Source organism: Physcomitrium patens, chromosome 6 (assembly GCF_059467195.1).
Source record: "Physcomitrium patens ecotype Gransden chromosome 6, ASM5946719v1, whole genome shotgun sequence".
Classification (NCBI taxonomy): Eukaryota; Viridiplantae; Streptophyta; class Bryopsida; order Funariales; family Funariaceae; genus Physcomitrium; species Physcomitrium patens.
The window spans coordinates 4,441,941-4,465,976 of record NC_143415.1 but is presented as its reverse complement, the minus strand read 5'-3'; the positions used below and the strand labels follow the sequence as shown (position 1 = coordinate 4,465,976).

Here is a 24,036-nt window from a genome sequence, read left to right as displayed (position 1 = left end):
AAATTTCCAACAGATAGCAGTGTCCATGCCATGTTGGAAAAAAGTGCATTCTACCTCCTTTTTTCCTCTAATGGCTTTTGGACTTATTTTTCTTTGTACAAAACCAACTCAAAGAGGCTTCTTGAATTCAAAACATCTACAAATAATAAACCCTCACCTTGTCCTCTAAAGTGCCCCTCATTTATTTTATAAAAATATATATAGAATAAAAATTTGAAAAAAATGTCACATTTGAAAAAAATAAATTAAATAATAAATCTACACATTTAATTAAATTTCGTAAGATCATCGCATAATATTCTAGAAATCGTGATGAAAGTTCTTCTGTTGAGCATGGATCATGTGTGGAATCCCATACAAAACTGTGCTAGTATTTCATTGGTAAACAAACTGAATAGGATGCAAACCTTTGCAACGACTGTTGGGTTCCCAATCGCCGCATCTTCTAGGATGTGAAGCCCAAGGAGCTCAAGTAATTCACTAATTGTGCTATTGTGAATTCTCGGTTGCTATGACAGCCCATCCTAGAATAGCCCCTTGTGCCGAATTCAACGTCTTCACTGGTATTCTGTGCAAGCTGGAATGAAGGTCTGTACATGAGTCTCAATTACGTGGTTCTCTTCTCGCAACGTTGTTCATCTTTGTCGCTCGATTGGTTCCACTTGCACAGTAATAAGTTTGCAACATGTGGCAATCTGAAGCTTGTAGCTTTGTTCTCTGGGTTCTCTCTCTTAAGTCTTCCATCCTTGAAGGTTTTCTGTGAGTGAGAACTCTAGGCTTTGGAGTTAGCATTGATGGCCGGTGATCAGCGGCCAATCTCCACTGGTATCACTCCTGGGGAGCTGCACAAGGAGCGGCGTATTTCCAAGCGTCTCCTGAAATGGTTCAGATGCTCGGCTGGGTTGAGAGCGGCGTCTAGAGCAAGCTTTTACGTTTCCAGGCTAAGGCCTCCCCTCGTAGTAAGCTATTTTCCTGCTGCCAGTGTATTATATCGGTTGTAAATCACCGGGTAATCGAACAAACGGAAACAGTGCCTTTTGCAACGCGACTTATCATTTGCCCAGTTGTGATCCACTTTACGAGGTTTGAGCAGAGGTAGCTCTGCGTACATTCTAAAAAAATGCTAAGCAAGGGGAGTTTTCCAGTTTCCGGCTCCAAGTATAAATTGATTCAGAATTATGATACTATTTCATACTTTGGAACCAGTAGCTCCAATTATAAATCTAATATAACAATTACAGTATGGAAAAAACTAAGTACTATTGAACTCCTTTATAACACATGTTTAAAGTTTGAGCTATCTAATGCCATTCAAGGGTAATGATGTTTTTCAAAAACTTAAAATCCGCAAAATTTGTGCATTGGACAGTGAAATGAGAGAGCGAATAGCCAGTCACACAGGACAAATTCTGGGATTCAAGGAGCCAACACGAGAACTTTAACAGTGCCTTGCGAGTTAGCAGCTAACATTGTTGGACCTTCACTCTTCCAACACACTGCACTAATAAAGTGTGAACCATCATCATCGCTACCTTCAGGATTCTGGGATCCAAATCCATGGCATGCAGCTGGTCTCGGAATTGCCTGCCAAAATGCAAAAAAAACGGTCTCAGAATCGTGAAACCTAATAATGAAAGAGAGCAGGTTCAATGCGCAGAAAGAGGTACATGTATGCTCAAAAAAAAGCAGGTTGATAAATTGATGGATATTCTGACCAAAGATGCTACAATCAAGGCAACTGAAGTGTAAGTAAAGCCAGCATATTACCTTATGATACACGACAACCTCATTTGATTCACTGCCGCAAGCAATATATTCGTTATTGACGGTCAGCCCCACGAAGTTCTTCTCGTTTGTATGTCCTCTAAGAGTCCGTATCTGCGGCAAAAAACACCGCATCGACTTCAGGTACTGAAAATACTCAGTGAATATTCACTTTGCAGAAACTTTTCGCATCATTCGGCGTGCAGCCACATGGTTGTGAGTAAATCAAACAAAAATACTGCTCTAAGGGATTTAAATGAAGAAAACCAGTATCACATACCGAACTATCCCTCTGAACATCCCAAAGTCGAAGTGTACTGTCTGTAGATGCCGAAGCTAACTCAGTTGGTGATATAAACTTTACATAAGACACGGCCTTTCGATGTCCCTTGAATACATTAAGTGGTTTCCTTACGTTCCGTAAATCGAAATAATGAATTTGGTGGTCAGCGGAGCCGACCTGTCAATCAAGAGTTTGACAGAATTAGAATCACTACACATAAAGACTTCGAACATCTCATAAATAATGAAGATAGAGAGCGAGAGAGAGAGAGAGAGAGCGCGAGAGAGCACAAGCAATGGTTTATATATATTACAAATCATAACCAACACTTACTGCAATGTGGTTACTGGAGCCAGGGTTATACTTGACGCAGCAAATGTTGGCCTTCATATCCAAGCTGAGTGCGCTACTCTCTTGCCTTGTACACCACACCTTCATCTGCAATGTGTCAACGCAGTAATCCCATTATTGCAGAGTCGGTAACCAGCCCAAAAGTTTATAAAGTATACTACAGCATTAAACCTCTATGGTTCATCACAGCTAAGGGCTTAACTAAGGCTGCACCTTTCCATCGTCACTTCCAGAAACCAGCATTGATGGATCTGTACGAGAAAAATCGATGCTCCAAGCACGCTTTTCATGTTCCTCATATTCCATCACACTCTGCACGAAACAAATTACTTAGGAAGATAACATAAGTAACACAAGTAAACCTTACTCACGTACTAATTTTTCTCTAGGATTGCTCCCCCTCATCTTGTATCGAAGTAGTTTTGCATGTACAACGCATATTCAGTCAATCAATACCCTATTCCAATCCAAGTTCAGGACACAAAAAATTACACATTACTAGCAACATAAACTAAGATACATTCGTATCAAAGACCCTGTTCTTCCCATACCTGCCTTGTATTTACATCCCATACTGTAACAATGCCTTCGTAATCGCTGCTGGCTATAAGAGGTTTCAGGCACTTGTTCCAGCTTAAGCAGCTCATTTTAGATCGTGTGGGTATCTCCACCACTGGACAATGAACATCTGTTAACTCATTTATAACCTGTTCCATCCAAATCATCCCAGTGTTAACTCAATCGTTATACTAAGTGTTAGTGACCAGAAACAAATATACATGAAGAAAGTAAAAGTAATTCACTCTAAAATACCGTTGCAAAGTCGAATATTTTGATGCGCCGAGATACACCCGCTGTCGCAAAGAATTCATCATCCCGATCAAACTCAATACTGCAGATGAAGAGTAAAGTAAGCAATTTGAATTCACTTTCGCAAATAACCTCTCACCGCTTTTTATCAATAATGCAATTTTTGTCTTCGTAAGGAGAAAACCATAACATTCATGTCATTCTCATCTCATACTGATTTTGACAAGTGAATTAAAGTATCTCAACCTTAAAACCTCCACTAGAGTTAGTTAATAGTAGGTGTATGCTGGAGAATACTTCGAAATGCATGCACCTACTATTAGAGAGCTACTGTTGACATCTGAAGTGTCCGACACCCAGGGTGAAAGAAGCATGACTACAAGATATCTCACCTAGATACAATATTTGAATTATGAAATAAATCTCCACGGTGAAGCTCAGCAACTACACGGAGACGACTGTTCATCAACAAGAGTCAAAGTTAAAATTAGACTGGAGCAAAGAACAGGCTCTATGATCCTAAGTTTTACATAGTTCTGATATCATTGACAATGAGGGCAAAAGATATCTTTCGTAAATGTTACCCAAAATGAATGCAAGATAATGTGAGATGTATAATGAGGAAAATGAATTTATAGCAGAGTAGATAAATAATCAATTGGTATGCATTATTTTTGACAATATAATTTTAAAAAGGTCTCACACCTGTAACGTGAAAATGCCGTCAGTACAGACTCAAATTCTTCTAACCCATCCTGATAGCTCTTCACACCTTTGAGTGTCGAATTCGTGCCTGACTCCTGCATCTGTCTGCACCTTTGATTAAGAGCAACTTGCCTCCTGCGCACCAAATAGGCTTCTTGCAAATCCTCGAACTGCATAAGCAGGCCATGTTATTATGTCAATGTTCATATTTCTGTTAACGGACACTAAATGTCCTTACCGTAGCTCGACAAATGGAAATAGAGAATTGAGCAAGGGGTAACACAATGGGATCTTCTAAGCCATCGGGCAACAAACTGTCATCATTCAACACAAAAGTGAATCGTTTGGCAAAGAATAAAGCATAGCATGTTCTTTCAATTAGGAATACAAACCTGTGCCAACACCCGGCGTTTCTTGTTTAAGGTCTGAACACCCGTTGATCCATCAAACGATTCTGTAAAAGGATTCTCGAGTAATTTTCCTTTCATACCCCCATCCTTCGTAACCATAGGACATGCTAGACTCCCAGTCATATTCCCTGCTGTAAATTTACTTTCACTAGGTGGAGAAGAAGCACCATCTAATCCACTTCGCCAAGTAGATAATGCACCCCCATCACTTAACTTCTCATATCCGGAGTGGGTATCTAAGCTAGGCGGTGGTGAGTACGTTAGTAAGTGTGATCGTTTAATGAACTTTTTCTTTGCACTTAATATCTCTTGCCGCCGACTCTCCACCATGGCTATGTCTTCTTTGAGAAACTGAAGATCGCCTTGTATCTGTTGAAAGAAAAACACCCATCTAGTTTCAGCCCAACTGGACGAAACTCTTCTGAAAACTCTTCAAAAGCATTTAATTCTCCGTTATGCTTTGACGCGCACCTCGATGAATCTATACATTCTTGGAGCAACAACATACCACTCTTAATTAAGACAAGGACACTCACTTGCTCTTTTATTACAAGGACGGATACGTTATTACAATGATTAGCAATATTTTCGTTACCTAGGAGCTCCAGTTCTACTATACACAACTTAACGCCAGCTTGTTTAGCTTGAACTGAAATTTTCACCTCTTGCATTTCCTCCTGTTTTCGATGATGGGATAGGTGCAGAAAATCAAGTAGAATCTCCATGTTGCACTCGGCTTCCTCTTGTTCATGTATACGTTTCCTTTCACCTATAAGCCGCAGCAAGGAATTTAAGTCCTTCATGGGCAAATCCGCTCCCTGCAAAGTGTATTATCAGAACTTGAGACGTCAGGAGATCAGCTGGGGCACAGGCACAGCATCACATCTTACTACGTCACAACTAATCCGCCGGTGACATTTTGAAAGTAGATCAAAAGTTAACGCATCACCTGCTGAAGTGCAAGGCGCAATTGCTCTGCCGAAGAGGTGCTGTCGAGGAGCTGCGAGGCTGCCGTCTTCTTCATCAGCTGCAGAAAATATGCAACATGGACTGTAAGAATGCAACATCATCCTTAATCTATCTCCAATGATTTTACGAATAACACACTCTCTGTGACATGTAGGAAGTGACGTTGCAATTAAAAATCGCTCGACTGACACTTTCGCAACCTAAATCATGAGCATGTCCTCGAAAGCAACCATGACAAAATTCCTACAAATCAAGGCTCATATGATTCACCCGAGATCCAGTGCACACCAGCAAGTCTAGACTCCTGTGATTTAATGTCAAGAAAGTGCTAGTTCATATGGATCTCATGCGATAATGCTCACAAATACTGGCAACCTCATTGCGAAATTGTCACATGAAGTGAGATGAACAACCCATCAGCAACATTGAGAAGGCCCTCAGCTGTTAGAACTTGCAATGTATTGACTTCGCGCAATCCCTAGTGAAAATATAAAAGGTTTAGAAGTTTCACCTTAGAGAAGAGAAAGTTAGGGATGAGCTGCTCTGAGGTAAGATACCGAGCGCAGCTAGGGCAGTTGCTTCTGATGTCCAAATGCGTTGTGATACACGAGTAACAAAAAAAGTGACCACAGCTGGTTAAAAACGCATCTTCTATTGTCTGCAGACAAATCGGACACTGAAAATCTTTATCTACATCGGCAGATACCTTTGCAACATCGAGAGGCTCACGGATGTGATCTTCGGAAGCCCATCGCACCGTCCGAGCCTCCTCCTTCAAAACTCCAAGTGAGGAAGAAACACTAATTCCGACCGATGACGCCATGGCCTCTTCCTTCCAGCAACGGCGTCAACTACGCTGCATGCCAAATCCTAGGACATCCTATCCAAACGCAAACCCTGTGCAATTGGAGACCCGGAAAAGAGAGCAGCTTCTTAACTCTGGCAGATTTGCGACCGACTTTCGGACAACCCCTGCGTTCCAAGTTTTATTTCCCTAGACCTCGGCGTGCGGCAACTACAGTATCTACAACCATGCACCGCAGATGCAAGTCATCACCTGCGATCCGTTCACGCAACACCTCCACAGAAACCTATTCGGTCAAAGGAGTGTGGAGTGGATCTCCATTCATTCCGTTCCACCGAAACCTGATCAATCGTACTTCAATGAGCTCATGCGGAGCGTTCAGTCTCAGTTACTGAATGTCCCTAAATCCTGTCCCAGAAGCTTGTATACTTCTCAAGAAACTTGAAAAACTCGACTTGACCACCCAAACCCTGGTTCTTCTTTAGCCGGTGGCTTCCAATATTGTAATGCAAACCAGAGAATCTTCACATTTTCAAACCTGTTCCAACGTCGCCCAACCCCACTGATAAGCACATTAAATGCGTGAACTCAGCTCAAGGCCCACACAGCTCCTACTGCAAAGTTTCAACATGACAAGGTCGATCAGCTGCGCACCTTGCATCTGGGCACGAAACAATCAGCGCGGACTACTTCGCATCAGCCATACACTCGGTCACCACGAAACTACGGCAGCCCCTCATTGGCTCTCCACCCAAACTCCGATTCAGTCTGATTCCCAAATCAAACCTTTGCGAATTCTACTCTTGTCCGTTCTCACACATCCAAATTCCCCTTGCTTCTCAGACCCACAAGATGCTCCCAAAACTGCTCGACCTCAATCGACGACAATCCAAAACCGAACTGAACCCCACCGAATCCTAATCTGCAAGCGGAAGGAACCCACCCCCTGGAACCCAAACTGGTGACTGTCATCAAGCCATATCAACCACATGCGCGTGGCCTGGTCGTGGTCCGAATCCATGTTCCCGCGCACCTAGTGACGACTTCCTGCCTTGACTGTAGTCACAAGCTCCGATCGTGCCGATAGGATGCGATTCCGCTATCGATGGGCACCCAGATGGCTCATCTGGAACCATGTTGAGCAGCAGAACCGCGACAAGGCGGCGCATCGCAAGTTGCAGCTGTGGTCACCTGATAAGCACTGATTGGCACATCATCAATGCTGTCCAAGTGGCACCAGGATGGTCGTTTCGGGATGAATCCCAGCGCCGAACTTGAGCCACAAGTTGTGGAGTGCTTGAGCCGATTTTCGCGTCAGGACCACGTCAGCAAGTTCATGTGAGCCACAAACTCAGAGGTACTGATCTAGCGGTACGTGCTGTTGGAGGCACGATTCGAGGGGATCTCACAAATGGGTCCCCCAGCGTGTGAGCTTTGCCTCATGTTTGCGTGCTCGAAGTGGGAAATACTAGGTGAACGGCTACGCCGCTGCAGGTCTTCGACGAGACGGCCGAGCCCTCCTCTTCCATTATGAAACTCCTCATATCCATCTACGACACCAAAGGCCTGCTTCATGAACAGGAGTATTAGGTTTCAGGCAAGGGTTGAATCTGCGCCCCCCTCCATCAACTGTGTTTTCATGAAGTTAAAAACCATGCTTGGTGAGGGCGAGAATTCGAACGGCGTGTTCCGCCGTGGAGGATGGAGGACAGTGGCGGAAAGGCCACACTTTTAGGGTTTACTCTCTTAGACCTCACGACATCTTTGCTCGCTTGGTTTCTAGATCGTTGATTCTATCGCTGCTAATCTTCAGCGCTTGATTGTTTTCACAAGTAGCTTCACTGTAATTTGACTGACCTTGACTCAGATTAGGGTCTTATGGAAATTAGGATTTAATCATGAACATTAGTTTGAAACCTTCTTTTGATGATTAGGTGGACTATAGGAGTTGGGCAAAGTAAGTATGGGGTTTGGCAAGCTCCTACCGACTTAAGATTATGGCAATTGCAAACAATAATTCTAAATCAAGTAATGCACGTGATTTTTTGGGAATTATATGTAGAAGTATGGAGGGCAGATTTAACAAAATATTATATGTTAAAGAGACCATAATGTACTACCAAAATATAGAGGATTACTCCAAAAATATTGACCCCACAAGAAAAATCTTTATGAAGTGTTTTATTTTGGATATTCATTAGAGTTTTGAAAGTTTTGAAAGTTTATGATATTAATTGTTTAAGAGAAGAGTATGAAGATATTTTAAAACAAGAATTGGAGTATTTAGGCCAATTCGTAATTGTTGCTAGATTTGTGGATGAAAAACCTTTAAAAACCTTTAAACTTGATGTTGGGCAATAGTTTATTCAACTTCAAAGAAAGATTGGCTATTCTACTATCTAAAATAGATTATTTAGTAGAAGTTATTACTGCATTAAATCAAATAATCTATAAATAGATAAAGACTTTTTAACTACTCAATATTTTTAAATTGATTGTAGGATTTGTATGATACTTATTTGATCTAATAGTTTTAACTATAAATAAAAAAAAATAGATTGAAAAACTTATATTGATAATATTTAAAAACTTATGAGAGGAATTTAGATTTTTAAGAAAATAGATTGCTAATAACTTGAGTGTATTGTTCAGAAAGATGAACATAATATTAAATAACTTAATTCAAGGTTTTATGTTTGAATTAATTTTTTTAAAATAAAATGCATTATTTAAAGTTGTTAATTCTATTACAAGAAAAGAAAGGATAAAAGAAAAACTTAATTAATTACAACTTATAAATTAAATATCAGAATTATTAAATATAAATTTTGAAGTTAAATAATGTTCTTTCTAACTTCACTATAGAACTTTTATAATAATCACACAGTAACCAAAGTGGATCCAAAAAATCAAAATCATTTAAATGATTAAACACAACAAATTGATTGTGATAATATTATAATGGTAAAAAACAAAGCTTGTCAAATAATTTAGAAGCAACACCAAATTAAGTCTCTATCTAAAAACTTTAAAAAATCTGAAACTATATATTATAATAATTTAAAATATTAAATAACAAGTGGAATATTGTAGATAAAAATTAAGGGCATTTTTGGTGACAAATTAGTAGTTGCTAATACAAATGCATCTAATGTTTATTTTAAAAATTCATTAATGGATAAATTTTATTAATGTCTTGATAATAATAATTCTATAGATATTTTGAGATAAATAGAATATGATAAAATATAAGGTTGAAAAATCTTTAATCTATAAAAAGATATTAATAAGAAATATATATATATATATATATATATATATATAGAAGCTATGAACATCTTGTGTTAGATAATAAGATTATTAAACAAGTTACAAATACTTGAAGTTTTTACAAGACAATATATACAGACCATTGTTGTTTCTACCTATGGTTTTTACTATTTCCATCCAATTATGCCATGTGATCTTGCAAGCCCTAACCTTGCCTTCTCTCACCTACTCCCTACTATTTAATATTTAGTTTTTATGAATACTCACAAGTGTGGTAGTTGTGGAGACAACAAGCATTAGAAGAAAAAATGTTGCACAAAGCCTATGAGTGATGCCGACATTGTGGTAAGCTAACAATAGAGGGTTTGTAAGTCACATTGGATGGCACAATAATAAAAATAAAAATAAAAATAAAAAAAAAAAAGCAAACCACTTGGCAAAATTGGGTAGGAATAGCAAAACCGTAGGTAGAAATAACAATAGCTTTTAAATAAAAAGACCAAAATTCTTGCCAAAATTGACAAATTTTGATGAGTATAAACACTATCTTATAAAAGACAAAACAATATTAGATAAGATGTTTTTAAATTTATTTTTTTGTAACCTACTAATGGAATATTTTTGTAACTTCGACTTTTTTTTATTAAGATGATTTAAACATTCTTTCAAGAATACTACCATATAAATTATGCATAAAAATCATAATTCCTTAATCTATATATATATAATAGAACAAACTCAATTGATTATTTAGTCCTATAAATAATTTTGCATAGAATAAGTTCTGTAATATTACTAAATTAAATTTTAGACAAAAAATAAAAAATAAAGAAAAAATAATAAATAGAGAAATTTCAAAATAAATATAATTTAAATTTTAATATAATATAAAATATAAAGAAAATATTCATTCAAATTAAATAAATAATTATATATATTCATATATATTAAAAATACTAAAATTTAATAAAAATACGAAGAGAGCAAAAGATTGTGGTATATAATTAGATACTAGCTGTACTTAAAAAAATAATCAAAACAATTCTTTAGTAGTGCTATACAAAGATATTCTATCATACATAATTAAGACCTCCAAAAAAATAAAAAATAAAACTAAAATCTAAATGAAATAGAGGAAATATTTTAAATATTTAATTTTAAATTTTGTAGATCTCCAAGATGATTTATAGAAGCCATTAAAATTACAAATCAATATGAAGGTAGATTATTTTAAATTTAAAAACAAGATAAATTCAGGTTTAATAATCTTAAAACAAAAAGTACATAATATAAATAAAAAATTACATATTTAAATATTAAAAAAATAAAAGATATGATTAATAACATGTAAATCGTTCTAAATAAAATAAGTGGAGAAAAGTTTTAAATGTTTTTGGAAAACTATCAGAAAGAATTAATTTAATATAGAAAAAATGCATAATATTTATAAAATATTTTGTATTATTATCAAAAAAAAATGCTTATATATAAAATACACTTTTATTTTTTAGCTAGATTCATTTTTTTCTAGAGACCCAATTTTTCTTCATGTCATTATTTATGAAAAAAATAATTTCTATCCATAATTTAGCATAGTTGGCATTCTATTTAAAAAGACTACAACAACCATAAGTATTAAAGACATTATAACTAAGTCTCTCCAAATCAATAGAGATATGAGAAAATTGCCATCTAGTTATATATTTATAATTTATAGTGATTTTTAAAATTTTAGTAAATTAAAAAATAAAATAAAATGAAATAAAGTAAGGGTGTTGCTAATACTACTACAATTTTTGGTAGTTTCACCACATCTTTTTCTTATTTTAAAAATAAAAATAAAAATTATAACTAAAATTAATTTTTATAAATTAATTATATATATATATATTAGAAATAATAATATAATATTTTATTAAAAATATAATAATAAAAATAACAATAATATGTCAAAGGAATAATAAGTTTTAGTAGTAGTAGAAGCAAAACTTGTTGTGGCATCAAGAATATCCTAAATTAAATATATCAAATTTAATTTTTTAAGAATAATATTCAATAAACACTAAACTAACATACAAATCATTATTTTTATTTAGAAGAGATAAATGGAATTTACATAATACAATAAAAATTATATATTAATTTAATCTTGCATATAGATTAATAATTAATTTATAAAAAAAAGAAAATTAGAAGGAAAGTGAGATTACATTAGAAAAAAAAAAAAAAAAAAAAAAAAAAAAAAAGATACGACCTAGTGAAAGTAAAACAATTAAACTCCTTATGAATTTTTTTTATATTATTGTTGTGTATCATCAATTATTGAAAATGTTACTATTGCCACATCAACTTTTGCTAATTTCACCCCAACTTGCCATCCACCAAATACCGCCATTGTTTTTGCTTATGCTACCACAAGTGCCCTAAACTTGAGTTGCACACCACCCAACACTTTTCTCAACCACCAGCATTGTTGCCAAAGCTGACTTATTTGCTCTCAATTTATCCTGTCTTAAATACTCTTATTGCTCTTATTTACTCCATGAAAACGTACTCGGCACCACCCTCCCTTCTCATCACCTCATCACGTTCCTCACTCCTCATGCAATCCCTGCAATTCTCCCCGTAACACTCCCACTCGCCCCTCGTCGCAGCAACTCAGAGGCTTCTCCTCCTCGTCTCAAACCATCTAACTTGAGCGACGACGACCAGCAGACCACGCTGCGTTAATACCGATCACCATGTCGTGTAGTCAATGCGCGTCGACTATCTAACCGCGGGGATTAGCATCACCTCCTTGCGCCAGTCACAACAAACCACTGCGATGGGGACTGGAAGCGCAACCAGGCGACCACGTTGCAGCGGCGATTTGTCTCAATCATCTGATAAGGTCGTCGTCCCCAGACGTGTAGTGGTAGGCTCACTTTCCCCAAGCTTTGACCGATGAGTCGGGTGCTGCGGTGAGGGTGCTCAGGTGGGTATGCACAAGGGGGCTGCGAAGATCATGTCTCGCCTTCGAGGAACCACTGCAGGAACCCCCTTCAGTAGAAAACTGGTTGAATAATACATCGTCCCTGCTTGCATCACACATGCAGCATACGTAGTGGCGAAATCCTACCGCCACACCTGCTCGCTGTCTGTCTGTCTGTCTGTCTATGCTTTTGGCAACTTGTTTTCATGGATTGGATATTCAATTCTCATATATTGCAATCGCTGGCTCTCTAAGTGGCTCACTCGCTGGGTTCGTCGGAAGGACCATCGATGCAGTTCCCGATCTCATTAATCCCGGCTTTTAATAATCATGCTGATTGAGGAAGATGAGGAGGGAGAGCAGGTGGTGTGCAGATGAGGTGGGAGGGTGGTGCAGAGGATGTGTTCATTGCTTGGTGGAAGAAGTGGGAGTGAGAATTTAGTCATGAAGTAATTAAGAGGAAATAAGACAGCTTTGGCAACAACTCTGGTGGTTGAGAAAAATATAGAATGGTGTTCATATCAAGTTTAGGGTAGCTTGTGGTGGCACCAGCAAAAACCATGGTGACTTGTGGTAGATGGAAAATTGTGGTGACACTTGCAAAAATCTTGCAAAAATCAGGTAGCAATTGCAACACCCATTCTTTATAAATCATTTAAAGAAGATATTTTATAATATGTGTTTATTCAAACTTAACATAGATAAGAAGATAATTATTGTAAGATTTTTTTTTATTTATTATTCTCAACATATTTTTTTACGTCTATATAGATTTAATATCTATGACTGATTTAAACATTAAAATATAAACAAAAGAGCATCTGCTAAACAACTTGTACTAAAGTGGCTTAGAGACTATATTGCAAACAAAATTGAAAAGAAGATTTAAGATTAATAGTCCTTAAAGAGGTTTTGAAAAATCTGTCATTATAATGGATTATTATGATATTACACCTCAATAATTTAAATATCAAAAATCTCATTTAGTATAGATTTAATATTTAAATCGAATACAAAAGATGTGTTGTTTCTAAATTTTATTTTTATTTTTATTTTTAAATCACAAATCAAATCTAAAGACTTGGATTTAGACTAAGTTAGAGCAATCTTAGACAAAAATATTGTCTTACTTATTTTTCAAATTTCCTATGTTTTATTATAAGATATTAAACAGTTTAAAGTTTAGAAGTCTACAATATTATGCATGATTAAAGAATTCTTATGACATCTTAGAACATCTAAACTTGTACTTTAGAAATTAATAAGTATTCTAATCTTTACAGATTAGAAAAGTTGCAAAAGTAATACTTTTTCTAAAAGACTAAAAATAAAAAATATAAGATATTTGTTAAAAAGTTACATGGTACAATTGCAAAGTTATATTTCAAACCTAATACATAGATGGAACTTAAGACATGGTCTTATGATAGAAATTTCTCTAAGAAACAATATTTTTTAATAGCTCTTATCTACCATAGAAATTAACACTTTTTAAATGGAAAGATAAATTTGAGTATAAAATAACTTCAAAGAGAAATATGTATGGTAAAAACTAAAGATTAGAAAAAAAAGAATATATGCTTATATAATTAGAATGATATTGTAATATAGATCTAAATTAATTGAAATTAGATATTAACTTAAATCCATCATTACATTGCAAGATTTGCATAAGTAATATTCTAAAATTTATAATACATAAGTTTTAGAAATATACATAAGCACATCAAAGTTGAGATTAAGACAATATTGTCACTAAATAGAATAATGATTATCTAAAGATAATAGAAATAGTATAATTATTTTTAGCAATAAGTTATTTTTTAAAAATAGATTAAGTATATAAATATATAAATTTAAATTAATATTTATAGAATACGTTTTATAAAAAAATAAATTTAAAAATATAATAGTTATTGCTAAAGAAGTATAGAATAGAATTACACCTACTAATTAATATTATCAATTTTCTTGAATAAATACAATTAATATAGTAATATACATAGAAAAAAATATATAATTAGTTTTATCAATGTTATATATTTTTTAGACAATATAATAGAATTTATATATTTAAAAACATGTTAGGAAAAAAAATAAAAATGATCATATAGTGGATTAATAATTTTTTTTTTTGTTTGTTTTCTATTTTTATTTGTAATGGTTTAAAAATTCAAGAATCAAATATAAAATAAATTTTTTATTAAAGCATAAATACTATATAATAAAAAATTGATTTCTATTATATAATATCAATGAATCTTAGTTACATCTAAAATAAATAAATCAAAATTAAAATTATGCCGTTAAAGAACAATTATTTTAATTTCAATTTAACCAAAATAAGTCTGTATCCTTCATTTCACTTTCTTGATTTAAAATTTTTATTTGAATTTTATTAAGAATTATTTATTTCTTTTCTTTTTAACTTTTATCTATTTTCCTCTTCTAGATGTAACTTAGGTGTTTTTTTTATGAGTCAATGAAGTTAATATAACAAAAAGTACAGGGACAACAGATCCATGATTTTATGAAAATAAACTAAATAAATTAAAACTTATCAAAGTATGATAGGTAGAAAATTCAGAAATTAGAATAAATAAAGATAATTTTGGAATTGTTTACAACAAATACAAAAATTAACCAGTGAACATATTAAGTTTTGTTATGTGTACCAAATTTTATCTAATAAAATATCAAGCTCACACAAAAAATAATAAAAATAATTTGCATTGCTTTTGTGCAGAATTTTACTTTTTCTGGAAAAATAAAATGAATAAATAAAACTTGTTTTTTCCACATCAACAATATCCCAATTCAGCCAAGGCTCAACAATAGCATCCGTATCTTCAAGTTTTGCATTGAATTCACATAATGATTGTTTTAACTTTTTCAAAATAATTACATAGTCACACATTTGTGTATGTATGTATGTATGTATGTATGTATGTATACTAAAAATACATCAAAGTTATAACAATGAAAATTACAAAATAGATTGTTCGAAAGTAATCATGGACTTTACCCTAGATTTTAAGATTTTAAAGTTCAGATTTAACAGGAAGGTTTACATCACAACAGCCAAATGCATTGAACAAGCTCAGCTTGAGTTCACAAATCTGCACAAAACTTGGCAGAAGTTGGAACCAGTCTACACTTGCATAATTTCCGATGCATGCAGTGATGTCCATCTGCAAATCACCGCAATTGATCCCATGTTTCGGAGCGTGTGGCCTTGCAAGCTATTAAATATTCTTGTAAATACAGACAAGTATATAACAACAAAAGAAACTAGACAAAATGATTCTAAAAACTAATAAGCATCAGGGAAACATCAGTGTAAGTTTTTTTCCGGTTGGAAGCATTAAATAAAGAAATTTTCCTCGCAGAAGTTATCCGTCCTTTTAGACTGGGCAATCTATGGTTGCTGCCAATTCAGCAACCACCGTATCACCAAACATGGAAGATGGCGTTTTGAAACATGATAGGTTCCACGAGGAACATGTGGACCACAACTCCATGTCAGTGCAGGAATTGATGTTCTTAAGAACTTACATGAAAGCGTGCTGCGCTTGTGATGCTAGTTTTCTGACACCTCAACAATTGCCAAAAGGGTTGTTGCTGAATTGCGGACAAACTAGAATGATGTCTTGAACTGTGCAAGAGATACAATACAAGGTGGAGACAAGATTCAAATAGGGTCCAAAAAAGTTACTCGACACAGGACTGGTAATGATCTCCTACATTGAAGAGTAAGGTGCAGTTCCTCCCGAGTCTGTCTGGTATGATTAACAAGACATCCAACGAGCTCAGATTCGGTGGCGTGACATGGCATGCATTCTCACGGACAAAATTTCAGGACAGAGGATCTGATTAAATTTGCGAAGCGCGAAATTGTTTACATTTGAGCTAGAAATGGAGACGTTTCTTGGTTGATATGGAATTTTTCAAAGAACACACAGCTACTCTACTGGCTAATTGCGTATCCACCTTCTTCGGTTGCATGAAGGCTCACACGTGTTTTGCAGGTCTTTAACAGAGCTGGTATCAAAACAAGAAACGTTGAGGTCAAGCTCTAAATCGTGCTTGTTCTCTACTCTGCCCAGAAGAGGAGAGTCAATGGACCTATTTCTTGACCTAATTCATCATGACGTTCTACATAATAACTTCAAAGGACAACAGTGTGATGCAGATTTATTCTCAGTCGTCAGCAACACTGACGATTGTTCAGTCTTCATCTAAAGACTGGAAGCTGCATCAATGCACGTCGGCTTCCTCGAAAAATCCCAAATTGCTGTGGTAGTTCATGCCCCACCTACATTAGAAGGTGGGGCATGAACTTCCAATGTTATAAAAAAAATGTTTCGAATGCAATCAAAGATTGCTGCCAATTTTCCCCAAAATCGACGTCTACATCGAATGCCCAGGAGGATTGACTCAAATCCAAGAATATTACCTAGCCTGAAAAGTTTAAGCCATAGTCTATCCAACAAAGAGACTAACATTGATCACATCTTTGGAGAAGAAGCAACGCTCCATCTGAGCTATGAAAGAGTAACTTGCGGGGCCGTATCGTAAAAATAGTCAAGTAACGTGACGAACACTTAGTGACACCCGTTCCAAGCCGAAGCTGCTTAAACCAGCAGAGAGACGAAGCTCTTCATGTGATTGTCTTCAGCCAAATGATGAGCAGTCAATGCTCTCAATTAGTGAGCAGCTGCAACATATCTGTCTTTCACTCTCCACTTCGTCTTCCCATGAACAATATCGGCTCCAGATGATTGCATTCTCAGCAAGTGTGTATATTCGACAGGACCCGTTGTGCTGGAACTAATTGTGGCATTTTTCAGAGCGCCGGAGGAGCACGAAACGGCGTCTGGAGAGCCGTCCAAACCACCGTGTGCTAACGGGCTTTCGTTCTTAAAGGAACCAGAAGAGAGGTGAGTATCAGGGCATGACAAGGATTGGACCACATCTGATGGGGTACACTCACGCCTGTACTCTAGGATCATGCTCGCAAGCTCATGGGCAACAAGTAGTGATTGGGGTATGCTCTGCATCATAACATCGCCAACAATATGCATCAATTTTAAGACTAGAAATGATAGCATGTTCCCGAATTCAGTTTTGATCGAGAAATATACTCTATATGAGTGAAGCTCGCCTACCTCAATTACCCAGCTTATGTACTTGACGTTGTTCACGTGCTGGTTCATATCCATGTCCCTCAAACGAGGCTGCAGCAATTCACCGAATACGTCATACGTGAGAAACTCAGGAATCGAGAATTAGATTCTTTGAAACATCTTTAATACATCGGCTCCACACACCATGGCTCGGCACGGGTGATCAAAGCACATCAAACGCAAGGAAAATGTAAGCGTTCACACTGGAGAATGTTCTCTATTTGTCAAGGAGAGCAGACGGCAGGATGCATTGAAAAGAACTTTGGGATGTGTATGTACCACAAGGTCGGATCTTATGTAAGGCGCGTCGTCATTCAGTTTTTTTATCTTATTGCAGTTGTTATTCTTTATACATTGCTTGTCCAAAAAGTATGGAGAAATTTCTGCTAGCACTTCTTGAGGCATCTTGGACAGCCGCCTGGTGTCTTGATTCATCATCACCCATGTGCTGCATTGACAGCCACAGCTTATCATGACAAACTTGAAACGATTACTGGCACCTGTAAGACTCGACTCTACTGCGTTCTCCTTTACGAGGAGAAAAAACTGATTTACTTCATTGCAAAATTATTAAACCACCAAGGGCACTAATTCAGTAGATTACGATTCTGTGCTTGAGGAGTTTGGTAAAATAAGCCAACAATCACATTCACACATACACACACACACACCTGGTAGCCCTTGCAATGACCTCGCCAGAAGTGTAATCCCGGACAATGAAATCGCGTCTCATGCCATTTTTGCCCTCTGCTGCTACCCATGAGTCTATTTCCACAACATCCCCCCTGCAAAAACAACTCGAGAGAGAAGTTAACACAACTACGAAAAAAGACGGGCGATAAACAAATTAATGCATTAAAATGCAATGCCTTTGGTCGACAAGGGAGGGGTCCATGGTCCATGATTCAGTCGATTACCAGACAGGGTAGCGGTCAACTTCAACGTGCATGCGTGTTACGACCCAGATCAAGCGATGGCGCATCATGGCGTGCGTAGTGCCCATGCCATCTCCGACAAACTTCGACAAACCCACGTGGTTCAAGGCCGTTTCCTGACGCACAAGGCAGAATGTTATAATAAAATCAGAGAACAAAACAGCATGTGAACGTTGGCAGGAAGGAGGACAAAATCAATCCAGAACTTTCAGAAAATTTACAGCTTCATTCGGTCTCTGCGTCTGCCTCGAAATTTCAAAAGAAATTCGAATCATTGGTCCTGAGGATTTCCAAAGTCGAGGTCTCCTTGGCGTGTGAAGCAGGGCAGAGAATTAGATACCTGAAACAGATTAGCGATTGTTTCGATTGAAGCAATCTTGTCAAACCCAGCCTCGTAAGATCGTATCACAAACGTCTGCCGGTACACGAGGTCGTTCTCTACCAGTTTTCCTCGACGCAAGGTATCCAGCGCCACAAGCTTGTGAGCCATGGCAGCATCTGAAATCCTTCTCTGTTTCTCAACTGCAAGGACAGCAGTTGCAAGGGCAGCAATCCACGTACTCAACGTAGCAGTATTCTTCTCGTGGTGAACAGGGTGAGTCATGCGACTACCCACATTGAGGCCATTGGCGAACTCCTCAAGCGTTCCTCCTGGTATTTTCTTGCCTTCAACTTTCGCCGCGCCATTCAACCGAGTCTCGTTTACTTTTGTGAACTCCCGCGCCACTGCATTTGCGAAAATCCTAAGGGAGTTGGAGTCCCTTCGCCAACTCAATCCATCCCTACAAGAGGAGGACGCAAGAAATGTCATTTGAACGCGAACCCAATAACAGAGGACCGTGAGAATGACGAATAGAGTTTAACAACAAAGCTGCACTATCAGCACAGCGTTTCTTTCAAAATCGACCCGCGAAAATACCTTCGGCAAGTCCGCCGAGCGGTGCAAACTCGATGGAGACCCGACCATTTGGAGACGCAGGGGTGTGAAGTAGACGCAGCTGCGGCGGAACCAACCCTTACGGCCGTGGCTGCTTCCATGCCGACGAACCGCCTCGCAATGAAAATATATACAAACTTCCCTGATGTTTCGAATCGATACCTCGCAGATCTGCAAACGCTTCAGCGTACGCTCCGCCGACTCACTAAAGTACACAACCTGCAGTGCGCGAAAAATGCCGCGGGGACACTTCCCGAGCGCCAATGCATACTATTTATGGCGAATGCGCCAAATTAAACGCTCGTATGTTTTCGGGTTCTACTTCAAACTGGCAAACTCGCTAGCTCAGAGAAAACTTCCGATCACCCACTCACTCTTAATCTTCTCACGCCCTTCTTCAATGCAGCAGTAAGCCGAGACTTGAAAAAGGCCTAGATATATCGCCCCCGCCCTCAAAATGATGCGCAGACAATACTACAACCGCCTCAGCGATACAGTGAAAAGCCTCTCCCCGCTGACTGTCACGCTCGTCTCGGCTTCCTCGCCAACCGAAAGAGGTGGCAGGGCAGGAAGTGTCGCAAGACGTGAACTCAGCCTTGCATTAAGCAACCACAGGGAGCTGGGAGACAGTTGAACTTGTGCATGTCACGATGGGCTGAGGCAACCGCAAAAAGCCTGCAGATGAACGCCAGTGATTGTGAGGTTCATGAGCAGGATCGCCAAAACTGCGGGGACTGTATTAATGGCTCCCCAGAGTGGCAGGTGCTCGCGTGTACCCCGGTTTTTAATTCTCCAACAACAGACACCAAGAGCCTAGCCAATCGCTTCTACGACCCCCGCCCCCACCTCATAAACCCCTCCCACCCAGCCCTTTCCGTTCGTCCCCGGCCACTCGATCACTCACAATCTTCCAAAACCTCTCACTGTACATCCCCTCCATGCAACTCCTCCGCCCTCCTTATTCTCGTAGCAACATCGACCTCCCTTTCCCCGCTAGTACTCCTGCTCCCCAGTACTACTCCACCCTCTCCCAACTTCTCCAACAGCGACAGAAGTGACATCAATTCTCAGACAGAATATTGTGCGCTGCACAACCGCATGCTTCCTCCTTCCTTATTTCCACGCTCCGAATCATGGATATGTAATCCACAGTGTAATACACCTTGAATATATGGAGAATCGAAAAAGCTGGATAATCGGGCCACCGGTGACGTCACGTGCGATGAAAATCCAGTCAGAGGATGAATCCAGCCACCCACTCGCAGTAAATATCCCCGGTGGAGCAGCGACGAGGGGATGGTCCATCAATGGAACCATAATTCTCCGGAGGGCAACAGAATGCAACGCCTTGGTGAAGGAGACGAGTGGGGGAAAGGCCCGGGCGGTGGTGGGTTGGTGACGTGACCCCCCCCCCTCCATCATTCCCTTCCCGATTGCAGTACCGGAGGCCAGGATTCCATGACACTGGTGAAACGCGACGCGACGCGACCCGCGTGAGAGCCAAACCCCTCCGCGCGCGCGCGTCGCGAATGCCTGTGCTCGCGTCGCCGCCGCGACGTGACGCGACGCTCCTCGCACACCGCGGTTGCTCGGAAATGAATGTATATGGATGAAACTCAGGGTCTGACTCCCACGTTTCTACCCGAGGAATCGTGTGGAGACTTCTTCCCTCACATTAAATTCCCACCACTTCATTGGGTTTCATTCAAGACGATCATAAAATCCCTTGATGCAGTGCGAGATTTTGGTATTGTTTAATCCACAGATGGTTGATTTAGCGGAATTGCAGATTTGAAAGGATTATTTATTGAGGTGCTATCTGGGTTTGAATACATCAATTGGGAGCGTATAGAGCTTAGTTATAAAACAAAGAGATAAAGAAGCATTCTCATTAGCTAATTGGTTGAGACAAAGTAGTCTTCTTATTGGTCAAAAACATATGTTGTCCTTTTACAATGTAAAAATATATGCTGCCCTTTCACAATGTAAAAACAAATGTTGTCCTTTCATAATGTGAAACTTTATGTTGCCATTTCACAATGCACTTATTCAAATACAATCAAGATTCTTTATCCAAAAATAGTAAAGCCAAAATACCATAATAAATGTAATTCATTCTAAAATTTTATTAAATTAGTTAAAAAAAACGTAATTGGTTCCATTCATATTTTGATGTTTTTCTTTTTTCTTTTTTCTTTTCTTTGAATATTTTTTAGAAGTTGATGATTTTTGACTTCGCAAATTAAAATGTTATGGCTTTTTTAAACCCAAAGCCACAAGTTTCCGCCAGTTTATATATATATATATATATATATATATATATAAATTTATAAATATATCAATTACAATTTATGTTTTTAGATGTTGTAAAATTTGCTAATAGTGCCTCTGTAATCCTAAATTTTTTTCTTTTTTACAATTCCAAAATCATGAAGTAGATATGGTTCTTCCAAATCATTGCAGCAAAGTTCTTATTTTTAATACACGGCAAGGTTTTATACAAACAATAAAAATCAAAATTTATTTACACAGTTATCAAGTATTTTACAGCTTTTAAAGGCCATAATTCCCTTTGAACATGTCATTACTTTATACAAATAAAAAATTCATTGCCATTTGTTTGTTGTGTTAATGTAGAGGAACACATAAAAATATTTTCAAAATTATATCTATTAGTGATAAAGGTATTCCATATTTTGACATATTTATTACTTACAGATTTTGGATTTTTGTAGTCACTATGACCTTTGACAACTATTAAAATCGGTATTTTTTATTGTGATTTTGGAACAGGAAAAGGAAAAATATATATTTAAAGAAAATCAAAGAGATCTTTTTGGCATGAAGAGTTTCTTGTACATTTATGGAGATAAGTACAAAAGTAGAACCTGACAAATCATATCCTAAGCTTGGTAAACAACCCATTATTCTGTTTGATAGAAGATAGTTTGAATTACAACCATTTTGTGGATAATATTTACATGAAAAATTGTTTTATTTCATTTTTTAAATATACACCATGTAAAATAGTATGAATGATCATTTTAAATATTTTTCTTAGTTAATGTAAACCATTCAGTCTTACTAGTCATTTGAAGAGATTCATTTTTTTATATCTTTTGTTTGTCAAAACAGAACCTTACTAATCTAAATTTTACAAAGTATTTGTAATAAATGTTTCTTCAAGCTCTTCTTTACTTGAATTTTTAAAACACCTCATTCTCAAAAATTTGAGATGATAAAATCAATGACACCAAGGTTAGCCTTGTCAAATGTATACTCTTTTGAAAAAGAATGATATATGAAAATTGTTTAAAATTAAGAATCTAAATATGTAAAAAATTGTGTTCACTACATATTGAACGGTTATTTATTTATTTTTTCAATTTATTTATCATTTTATAATACTTCAAAGTGCTACTTGAAAAAAGGTTTTCCACACTTTTGTGGACACAACAACAATAAAAACATTATAGGTTTATAAAATAGAAAACCAATTGGTTGTATTTTTATATAAAACAACCCAGTTGATGTATCAAAAATTTTGAATCCATAATTTAGTTCATATTTTAAAAAATAATTACACAATAACAAACACAAAATTACATTTACATTTGTAATTATTCTAGTGAATTGTTTAAAAAAACATATTCTTGTACTATTTCTTCAATTGACAATTTTGTTTCTACATGTGCTGGTCATTTGAAGTTTTTCTTTTGAAAACCATGACATTCCTTTCAATCCAAATGATTCGTGTGCATACACCTCTCAACAAGGTCCATATAAAATCCAAGTCTTTCAAATCTCACGAAAGGTTTACTGCAAAAATTGTTTGTTGCAAAGAAAATGTTCTGTATGGTCCCCACACCCTCAGAGCTACGTAACATCTTGTACAAGAGTGAGGTTGCCATGATCTTTTCACTTGAGAACATTCCCAAAACACCCACATAATATGCATTATAGGCTTCCCTTTCACATCCCACGTTGATGCAAAACCAGGCCACATTTCCACGAGCAAAAATATCCACACACACACACACCAAGTGTATGAGAATGGATATGCTCACTCCCTTCGTAGCGGTGGCCAGCTCGCACGAAATACTGCAGTTTCCGAGCTCCAATCATCGGTTGAAGCCGGGGATCCGTCGCCCATGATGAGAATTCATTACCTTGGTTGTAGTTGTTATTGTTGTTGCAGCAGAAGCAGCAACTTCGCCGCTAATGCATGCACTGCAGACCTCCAGTCAAAGCTGCTACTGCACAGCGTGCCTGGTTGTACAGCGTTGTCCAGCGCTGTCTGCGGTGGGATTCTTCGCAGGCATGGGAGTGTGTGCTTTCATCCCCCCTGCATAGAAGGGAGGTCCATGTCGGCTTTCCTCCGACGTTGGTGAGCTTAAACCGGCTTCATACGGGAAGAGTTGGTGCCACCCACAAATGTGCGGTGGATGCATAATAAATGAGCTTCTAGAAGCGGCAGCGTGATGTGCAGAGGTTTGAAAGGCCCGCGGGGGATGAGGGAAAAAAATCAGGTGAGTTGTCGGATTCGCTGTCAGCGGGAACAGGAGGCAAAACTCTCTGAGTGTGTGTGCACACCTACAGCCTCAGCCAGGGCTGGCTGTTACTCACGGAATGAGGATGCG

General features: G+C 37.4%; 2 protein-coding genes and 1 long non-coding RNA gene across 10 annotated transcripts; 1 reads left to right on the top strand and 2 right to left on the bottom strand.

Annotated features, from left to right (window-relative positions):
* The first annotated feature begins 367 nt into the window (after positions 1-367).
* Positions 368-2,375, top strand: LOC149989108 (uncharacterized). Of its 2 annotated transcripts, none has more exons than XR_016503216.1 (3): positions 368-959; positions 1,370-1,745; positions 1,944-2,375. It is a non-coding gene; the product is annotated as an uncharacterized LOC149989108 (long non-coding RNA). The 2 variants fall into 2 exon arrangements; XR_016503215.1 differs by having other exon boundaries at positions 394-588; positions 777-959; positions 1,370-2,246.
* LOC112284052 (E3 ubiquitin-protein ligase COP1) lies at positions 1,375-7,284 on the bottom strand. Of its 7 annotated transcripts, XM_090250996.1 has the most exons (15): positions 6,752-7,281; positions 5,999-6,635; positions 5,804-5,873; positions 5,273-5,350; positions 4,986-5,141; positions 4,306-4,692; positions 3,914-4,083; positions 3,601-3,666; positions 3,212-3,290; positions 2,950-3,105; positions 2,612-2,710; positions 2,381-2,485; positions 2,045-2,224; positions 1,768-1,878; positions 1,375-1,584 (listed from the first exon to the last, which is right to left on the bottom strand). In XM_090250996.1, exons 2-15 carry the CDS (start codon positions 6,007-6,009, stop codon positions 1,417-1,419), a joined length of 1,836 nt encoding a protein of 611 aa, XP_090107122.1. In that variant the 5' UTR covers positions 6,010-6,635; positions 6,752-7,281; the 3' UTR covers positions 1,375-1,416. The 7 variants fall into 7 exon arrangements, with proteins under 7 accessions (XP_090107122.1, XP_090107121.1, XP_024379324.1 ...); XM_090250995.1 differs by having other exon boundaries at positions 1,375-1,878; positions 6,752-7,283; XM_024523556.3 differs by having other exon boundaries at positions 5,804-6,635.
* Positions 7,285-16,191: 8,907 nt separating this feature from the next.
* On the bottom strand, positions 16,192-19,716 carry LOC112283144 (palmitoyl-acyl carrier protein thioesterase, chloroplastic). The gene is made up of 7 exons (XM_024521503.3): positions 19,379-19,716; positions 18,800-19,241; positions 18,442-18,575; positions 18,196-18,309; positions 17,804-17,972; positions 17,507-17,575; positions 16,192-17,392 (listed from the first exon to the last, which is right to left on the bottom strand). Exons 1-7 carry the CDS (start codon positions 19,495-19,497, stop codon positions 17,045-17,047), a joined length of 1,395 nt encoding a protein of 464 aa, XP_024377271.1. The 5' UTR covers positions 19,498-19,716; the 3' UTR covers positions 16,192-17,044.
* Between the last annotated feature and the right edge of the window lie 4,320 nt (positions 19,717-24,036).

Coding starts and splice junctions, on each gene's coding strand:
- LOC112284052 (XM_073534970.2), bottom strand. CDS start 6,115: ATGGCGTCATCGGTCGGAATTAGTGTTTCTTCCTCACTTGGAGTTTTG. Junction 5,351..5,803: donor CTAACTTTCTCTTCTCTAAG/GTGAAACTTCTA, acceptor TATTTTCTGCAG/CTGATGAAGAAGACGGCAGC. Junction 2,225..2,380: donor GCTCCAGTAACCACATTGCA/GTAAGTGTTGGT, acceptor CTTGATTGACAG/GTCGGCTCCGCTGACCACCA.
- LOC112283144 (XM_024521503.3), bottom strand. CDS start 19,497: ATGGAAGCAGCCACGGCCGTAAGGGTTGGTTCCGCCGCAGCTGCGTCT. Junction 18,310..18,441: donor GTTGACCGCTACCCTGTCTG/GTAATCGACTGA, acceptor TTGTTTTTGCAG/GGGGGATGTTGTGGAAATAG. Junction 17,576..17,803: donor ACATAAGATCCGACCTTGTG/GTACATACACAT, acceptor GAATTGCTGCAG/CCTCGTTTGAGGGACATGGA.